The sequence below is a fragment of the Gossypium arboreum genome, chromosome 13, assembly GCF_025698485.1.
Source record: "Gossypium arboreum isolate Shixiya-1 chromosome 13, ASM2569848v2, whole genome shotgun sequence".
NCBI lineage: Eukaryota > Viridiplantae > Streptophyta > Magnoliopsida > Malvales > Malvaceae > Gossypium > Gossypium arboreum.
This window is the reverse complement of record NC_069082.1, coordinates 250,364-258,465: the sequence shown is the minus strand read 5'-3', so window position 1 is coordinate 258,465 and position 8,102 is coordinate 250,364. Positions and strand designations below refer to the sequence as shown.

The 8,102-nt window shown below is 32.9% G+C and overlaps 2 protein-coding genes across 2 annotated transcripts; both read left to right on the top strand.

Moving 5' to 3' along the window:
* Nucleotides 1–2,172, top strand: LOC108464450 (protein EARLY RESPONSIVE TO DEHYDRATION 15). The gene is made up of 3 exons (XM_017764754.2): nt 1–177; nt 1,336–1,695; nt 1,805–2,172. The coding sequence occupies exons 2-3, from the start codon at nt 1,368–1,370 to the stop codon at nt 1,954–1,956; spliced, it is 480 nt and encodes a 159-aa protein (XP_017620243.1). The 5' UTR covers nt 1–177; nt 1,336–1,367; the 3' UTR covers nt 1,957–2,172.
* A 1,278-nt stretch (nt 2,173–3,450) lies between these two features.
* LOC108464015 (uncharacterized) lies at nt 3,451–6,863 on the top strand. Its single transcript, XM_017764071.2, has one exon. It carries the CDS (start codon nt 4,613–4,615, stop codon nt 6,683–6,685), a length of 2,073 nt encoding a protein of 690 aa, XP_017619560.2. The 5' UTR covers nt 3,451–4,612; the 3' UTR covers nt 6,686–6,863.
* Nucleotides 6,864–8,102: the final 1,239 nt, after the last annotated feature.

Genomic DNA, 8,102 nt, shown 5'->3' with positions numbered 1-8,102 from the left:
CTATCAAAGTTCCTTGCTTCGGATAATTACCGAACCTGATCCTCCTTACCCTAACCTATCAGGTTCGGTTTTCCTGCCCTATATAAGGAGCTCACCATCTTTCCCCTTTCTTCCAAAGCTTTTCGCAAAAATTCTACTGATAATTTCGAAAGAGGTTTTCGATTACGCTGATCGAAGGTAAAATTATTGATTTGAAAATTTTTAAAGTTTTTATGTGCCTTTTTTTTTTCGTTTTTTTGTTTGATCTGTTGTTTGGTTGGTGAGAAAATGAAATTAAAGTGGTGGAAAACGAATTTGAATTTATTAGGTTTACATGTATGAGGAGTAAAAACTTCTTTTCATCCATTTTCTCGGTAAAAAAACGGGAATTTGATCTTAAAGATCCTCAAGCTTACAAGTCAAAAGTTTCATCTGTTTTCCTTTTTTTTCTTTTTCTTTTTTCTTTTTTTTTTTTTGCTTGATCTGTTGTTGGTTGGTGATAAAGTGAAGGAAAAGTTGCGGAAAATGAATTTGAATTTATTGATTGATGTAAAATTAAAATATAAATTATGATGTTAGGTTTACATGTCTGAGTGGTAAAAACTTCTTTTCATCAGTTTTCTCGATAAACAAACGGGAATTTGATCTTAAAGGTCTTTAAGCTTACATGATTATGTATTTGTAAAGTCTAAATTTTATTTGTTTTTATTTTTGGTTTGATCTGTTGTTTGGTTGGTGAAAAAGTGAAGGGAAAGTTGCGGAATTTGAATTTGAATTTATTGATGTAAGATTAAAATATGAATTACGATGTTAGGCTTACATGTATGAATAGTAAATACTTCTTGTCATCCGTTTTCTCGGTCAACAAACGGGAATTTGATCTTAAAGATCCTTAAGCTTGCATGATCATGTTTTTGCAAAGTCAAAATTTCATCTGTTTTTCTTTTTTGGTTTGATCTGTTTTTTGGTTGGTGAGAAAGTGAATGAAAAGTTGCTGAAAGTGAATTGAATTGAATTTGTTGATTGATGTAAAATTAAAATATGAATGAAGTTAGGTTTTTGTATGTGAGGAGTAAATACTCCTTGTCGTCTGATCTTAAAGATCCTTAAGCTATGATTAGATAGATTATTCATCGACTGTGATGATTTGAATGATAATTTTAATTTGAAGTTATGATTGTTTTAATTCAATTTTCTAATCATGAATGGATTGATGAGTCTTATGTTTTGATTCTTTTTGACTTATCTTTTGATGTTTTTGTAAGTGATCAGATCGTTGTGCCCGAAGATCTGTTTTAATCGCTTGTAATTTCTTTCTTTGGTTGTTGATTTTGTTTAAACCAATTTGTGTTACAGAATTAAAGGGATAAGTAAACAAGACTGGTAGAATGGCTCTAGTTGCGGGTGGATCGTCAACATTGAACCCCAATGCCCCTCTGTTTGTTCCGGCTGTTTATCGCCAAGTGGAGGATTTCTCACCCGAATGGTGGAAACTGGTTACGACAACAACATGGTACCGTGACTATTGGATCAGCCAGAACCAGGATGAAGATGGCTTTTACGACAACACAGAGGATGATGTATTTGATGTCAATGACATTGTTGATTTGCTTGCAGATCCCTTTGACTTTGTCTCTGACGAAGATCTCCAGTTCGAAGAGTTCATCCAATCTAATGAAATGGAAACCATAGCACCTCCTTTACCGTCAAATGGTGGTACGTACGAGTAAATAAATTCTTACGACTCTGGAAATGGAGAATTATGTGTGTGTTTGTCGATTCTACTTCTACTACTTGCATTTATCATTTTATCAAATTACATTAGGCTTTGAGAAGGGTGTTGAATCTCTGATGAAGAATCTGAGTTTGGTGCCATCTAGTCCTCGGTTTTCAGCAGAACCGGCAAAATACGTGGAGAAGCCGGCGAAGACTGTGAATGCTAAAAGTGGTCGTCGTTGCATCCATCAACCTCGTTGAATGTGTGTATTAGCCGTCCAGGTTTTAGCTGAAATTCTCTGGTCGTTTGTAACTGTTAACCTTTGTAGATTTTCAAGTTCTATAACTCTGCTACCATTCTAATGCCTTTGTTTCTAGTTGACGATATATCAAAAAGGAAAAAAAATGTAAAAAAGAATGTAAAATTTTAGAAAAAAAAATAGAAAAAAGGAAAAAAGAGAGAATCATCTTTCATCATCTCAGGATTTTTATATTTATAGATCAATCTATGGCTATTATATTAGACTGTGTGTTTGATTGTGGCACGTTAATGATGGAAAAAAAATTAAAAATAATTTTATAAAATTAAATGAGGTTTTGTTGAAATCTTAATTTTAAAAGTTTTAGGTTTAAATTTATATATGATTTTTATATAGTTTGTCTTCTTTTAACTTGTTTAAATATATTTAGTTGGTACTTTAATTTTTTTGGACCTAATTGTATTTTGTAATTTAGATTGGTATTTTTGCATTAATACCGTTAGTTTGTATTGACGTAATATATTGATAATCAATTTGTTGATGGCATGTGATAATTTTTAATATATTATCTAGCAACTATAAATTTTAAAATTTTTAAATATATAAATTATTTTTATTAAAAACTTTTATTTAAAAATAAGTTATACTATTTCTATCGTATTTGTTTCATTTTAATTTAAAATAAATCTATTTTTATACATTATTAGAATAGCAATCTTTCGTATTTACTTTTAGAGGCATCACTTTCCTAGCAAACCAAACACCAAAATAAAGTCCTCTTTTACCTTTTTTTTTTTTCTATTTTCATTTTCTCCCTAGAACACTTTCTATTTCTTTTGAAGTTTTTTTTTTTTAAGTTAAAGATAAAAGAGGATTAAATTATAAAAAGTTGAAAGTGATAAGGTTGGGATGATAATCATTGGTGACAATTCATTCATTGAATCAAGTCATAAATAGACGAAGAGATTTTAGATTCATAAAGGGATTTGGAGTTCAAGAGGAAGAAGGAAGATAACTTGGAGGGTGAGAGGAGAGAGCCAATTGCCTTACTTCAATGTTTGCAGGCTTTACATGGGGATGTCCTTGGTCATTCCTCAGGTGCCATGTCCCGTCCCCATATTAACTTTGTACTCTTTAGAATCAAGTCCTCCTATTGATGCCCCGTCTTGTAAGTGTAAGTTGTTATGTTAGGACAACGGATATGAGCAATGTACAAATGATATATATTTTGTTCATGTTAGATCATGATTGTCATAATGTGATTTTGCGGTGCTTAGATATGACATGCTAGAATAACATAATTACATGGACGTGCCACATGTAATTTTTTTAATGTTTGTATTTGTCACATTATCTTCTTGATCAGCAATTATTTTCATTAGTGGAAGGTCTCAATTGTGTTTTTATTATTATTTGGAATTTCTTTATTCATATCAAATTAGGGGGATTATAGGAGTGTAATCAAGTGGAGCTCAAGCTCGATACTCGAGCTCGATCAAATATTTATTTTTAAGCTCAAGCTTTGCTTGAGATATACTACTCAAGCACAATTAAGTTTGTTTACTAATTTTTGTACTCAAATTCAAGCTTAGGGTTAGTAATATATATTAAGGGCAATAATATAATGTAATAATATATAATAAGTTCATGAGTCATTCAAGTCAAGCATTACTAAGTTCGAATTCTACTCAACTGATTTGGTAATTATCGAGTTGAGCTCAAGTAGTTTGCGAGTACCAGTGTCTTAAATGCACTAGTCTAGGAAAGTGCAGAACTAGGGTTTTTTTATTAAAATAATAAAAAAAATTATGAAAATGGTATTGCACTCAAATTTTTATAAAAATGTGGTGTTTTTTACCATAAATATGGGTGTTATCGTACTGTCAAATGACACCACACTAGATTTTCTCTCCTTGCTACCATTTAAAAAGGGCGAAAAAAAAAAGTTGTAATAGAAAAAAAGTGTCGCCTGATACGTTAGCGACACTAGTAGTTTTTTTAAAAAAAATAAGTCTAATAAAAAAATAGTTGAGAAAAAGAAAAAGAATGTTTAGTGAGTGTTACAATACTGCCAGCCAGGACGATCAGTTTATATAAATAGAAAAAGAAAAGAAATTAAAAAAAAAGTCTTAAGAAAAAAAAGTTGGGGGTGTGTCGGTGGTACCTGACACCCTATTGTTCGATGTGACCAATCGATCACGTGCTCGCCCCATCTTTTTTTAATTCCTTTTTTCCTTTTTTTTATTTTTTTTCTTGTAAGTCACATGACACCGTCAGACAACACAAAAAAATATTATTTTTATCTTGTATTCCATTTTTAGTGTATTTAAGATAATTAATTTGTATTTGATAATTTTAGTAATTTTTTTATTATTTTATATAAAAAACCTTTAGAACTATAAAATGAAAGCCCAATCCCCCAATTTGAAGTTAAATCGAGCCCACACGGACCAGTAAATCCCCCAAAACCCTAACCCTATAGCTGCAATTTGTAAATCTCCTTCTTTAAAAACCCTAAACCCAAAAGGAAAAGGAAAGGAAATGAAGAAGAGCGACCATGTCTGAGCCTAATCTCGACCTTTCTCGCTCGGAAAAGAAAAAGCGTAAGAGAAAAAACCAAACCCAGTTCTGAAACGAAAGAACCCGACCAAGATTTCATGGTTAAACCCCAAACCAAATTGGATAACCCAAACGACGATACTCCTAAAGTGTGTTCGATGCCTGCCGATGAGGATTCTATGGTTGCAAGCATTGCTGCTTCTGCTGACCCGCTTGCACTCTTTAACGATAGTACTCCTAAAGAGTGGTTGAGAAATGTTGTGTTGCCTGATGGTTGGGATTCTATGTTGGAAAAGAAGATTGTAGTGGTGGAAATGGAAAGGAAGAAATCGGATGAAGCTAGTGGTGATGAGAAAAATGAAGTTGAAGTTCTAGTGAAAAAGAAAAAGAAAAAGAAAAAGAAGAAGAAGAATAAAGAGGATGGTGATGTGGAAGCCGAAGTGAAGACTGAGAAGGAAAATGAAGATGGGGTTGAAGCCGGTTCAATAGATACTGAGAGGAAAAAGAAGAAGAGCAAAGAGAGTGATCAGGCTGTTGCTGCTGCTGTTGATGGTGCTAATGACATAGGGGCTGATGAAATTGAAACAAAGAAAAATAAGAAGAAGAAGAGCAATGAGAATGTAGATGCCATTGAGGCTATTGCTGTTGCTGTTGTTGATAGTGCAATTGATGTAGGGAGTGATGAATTTGAAAAGAAGAAAAAGAAGAAGAAGAAGAAGAGCAATGAAAATGAGGATGCTATTGAGGCTATTGCTGTTGTTGATGGTGCAATTGATGTAGGGAGTGATGAAATTGAAAAGAAGAAAAAGAAGAAGAGCAATGAAAATGAGAATGCTATTGAGGCTATTGCTGTTGTTGATGGTGCAATTGATGTAGGGAGTGATGAAAATGAAAATAAGAAAAAGAAGAAGAGCAATGAAAATGAGGATGCTATTGAGGCTATTGCTGTTGCTGTTGTGGATGGTGCAATTGATGTAGGGAGTAATGAAATTGAAAAGAATAAAAAGAAAAAGAAGAAGAGCAATGAAAATGAGGATGCTATTGAGGATATTGCTGTTGCTGTTGTTGATAATGCAATTGATGCAGGGAGTGATGAAATTGAAAAGAAGAAAAAGAAGAAGAAGAAGAAGAAGAACAAAGAGAATGAGGAGGCTATTGAGGCTATTGCTGTTGTTGATGGTGCAATTGATGTAGGGAGTGATGAAATTGAAAATAAGAAAAAGAAGAAGAAGAAGAAGAAGAGCAATGAAAATGAGGATGCTATTGAGGCTATTGCTGTTGTTGATGGTGCAATTGATGTGGGGAGTGATGAAATTGAAAAGAAGAAAAAGAGCAACGAAAATGAGGATGCTATTGAGTCTATTGCTGTTGTTGATGGTGCAATTGATGTAGGGAGTGATGAAATTGAAAAGAAGAAAAAGAAGAAGAAGAAGAGCAATGAAAATGAGGATGCTATTGAGGCTATTGCTGTTGTTGATGGTGCAATTGATGTAGGGAGTGGTGAAATTGAAAAGAAGAAAAAGAAGAAGAAGAAGAAGAACAAAGAGAATGAGGAGGCTATTGCTGTTGTTGATGGTGCAATTGATGCAGGGAGTGATGAAATTGAAAATAAGAAAAAGAAGAAGAAGAAGAAGAAGAGCAATGAAAATGAGGATGCTATTGAGGCTATTGCTGTTGTTGATGGTGCAATTGATGTAGGGAGTGATGAAATTGAAAAGAAGAAAAAGAGCAACGAAAATGAGGATGCTATTGAGTCTATTGCTGTTGTTGATGGTGCAATTGATGTAGGGAATGATGAAATTGAAAAGAAGAAAAAGAAGAAGAAGAAGAGCAATGAAAATGAGGATACTATTGAGGCTATTGCTGTTGTTGATGGTGCAATTGATGTAGGGAGTGATGAAATTGAAAAGCAGAAAAAGAAGAAGAAGAAGAAGAACAAAGAGAATGAGGAGGCTATTGAGGCTATTGCTGTTGCTGTTGTTGATAGTGCAATTGATGCAGGGAGTGATGAAATTGAAAAGAAGAAGAAGAAGAAGAAGAAGAACAAAGAGAATGAGGAGGCTATTGAGGCTATTGCTGTTGTTGACGGTGCAATTGATGCAGGGGCTGAGGATGAAACCGAAAAGAAGAAAAAGAAGAAAAGAAAAAGAAAAGATGCAGCAGAGGAGTAGATGAGCAGGTTTCAGAACTTTACTTTTAATTACAAAATCTTTTTTTTTTTTTTTGCTTGTATTTTTGGCAACTATTGTTACTTTGTGGTAATTTTAGTGGTTTACTTTTGTGTATTCTCCATTGTTGTTGGTGATAATGGTAGTTTATGAATGAAATTGTGAAGAAAATTTTGAAGAATTGCTTAGTTTTAACTTTGACTCACCCCATAAGAATGATATGAATTGTATGTAAAAGTGAAACCACTATTGCTTGATAATGATTTTGTTGACTTCGTATGAATGGCATTTCGATTCTCGAACAGATGCAGTTAGGATTGTACGTTAAAGAACATGAATATACCCTTTTTACTTCTATCAGCCTTTTTTTGAAGAGGGATGCATTATGATTAACTGCAAATCTTGGATTTTTGTTCATCTCCTAATGAAGGTGAATAGGAACTTCTAGCTTTTAGGCTTTGCTTAGTAGAGTGGAAAGAAAATTGGAGGGGTAGAAAACTGGAAGGATGGAAAACATAATTTTTCTTCATTCCGGTATCCTTTTTTGTACTTTCGAATTATGAAGGAATTTTTCTTGCACTTGTTTGATTAATAATTGCTTGTCTTGGATTTTGGTTTGAATTTGGCTTTGATTTTGCTAGTGATTCATTGATTTTGTTTGCTTTATATTGATGGCATTTCGAGTCTTGAACAGATGCAATTAGTGTTGTATGTTGAAGAACATGAATACCCTTTTTTACTTCTATCAGCCTTCTTTTGAAGAGAGATGCATTAACTGCAAATCTTGGATTTTATAGGAACTTCTAGCTTTTAGTTTCCTTGTTCCGATGTCCTTTATCGTACTTTGGAATTATGAAGGAAGTTTTTCATGTGCTTGTTCAATTGATAATTGCTTGTCTTCTTGGATTTTGGGTTGAATTTGGCTTTAGATTCTGTTAGTGATTCATTGCTTAATTCCTTGTATGCTGGTATTGTTATGTTACAAAGATGGATTTTTGGTCGATGAAGCATCTTATTTGCATAGAAAGTTTTGTTTATGTTGTCTATGTCTATTCATATACCATTTTTATATGAATGCATACAATTTCATTCTCGAAATTGCACCTTGCATACAATTTGTTGAGGGGAAAAAAAGCTAAAACACTTGTGTGAAAATCGGTAATACATCCTGGAGTCCTCTGCACTAGGAATCAGATTGTATTTTTCTCTATTTACATTCTATCAAAGAGCAAACCGTTTTTTCTGTTGAAAATTTTGTCCATTTCTATAGTTAAAAATCAGTGTAGTTAGCAAAATAATCAAATAGTTACACGTGGTACCTTATGTTAACATACACAAATCAGTTTTTAATAGTAAAAATTAATGGAATTTTTAATAGAAAGATTAATTTACTTTTGATATAGCAGACATCGTTGTCAAT

Bases quoted from the DNA above. Each gene is read 5' to 3' on its own strand.
- LOC108464450 (XM_017764754.2), top strand. From the start codon at position 1,368: ATGGCTCTAGTTGCGGGTGGATCGTCAACATTGAACCCCAATGCCCCT. The intron at 1,696-1,804 runs GTACGTACGAGT...AAATTACATTAG, and splicing joins TCCTTTACCGTCAAATGGTG to GCTTTGAGAAGGGTGTTGAA.
- LOC108464015 (XM_017764071.2), top strand. From the start codon at position 4,613: ATGGTTAAACCCCAAACCAAATTGGATAACCCAAACGACGATACTCCT.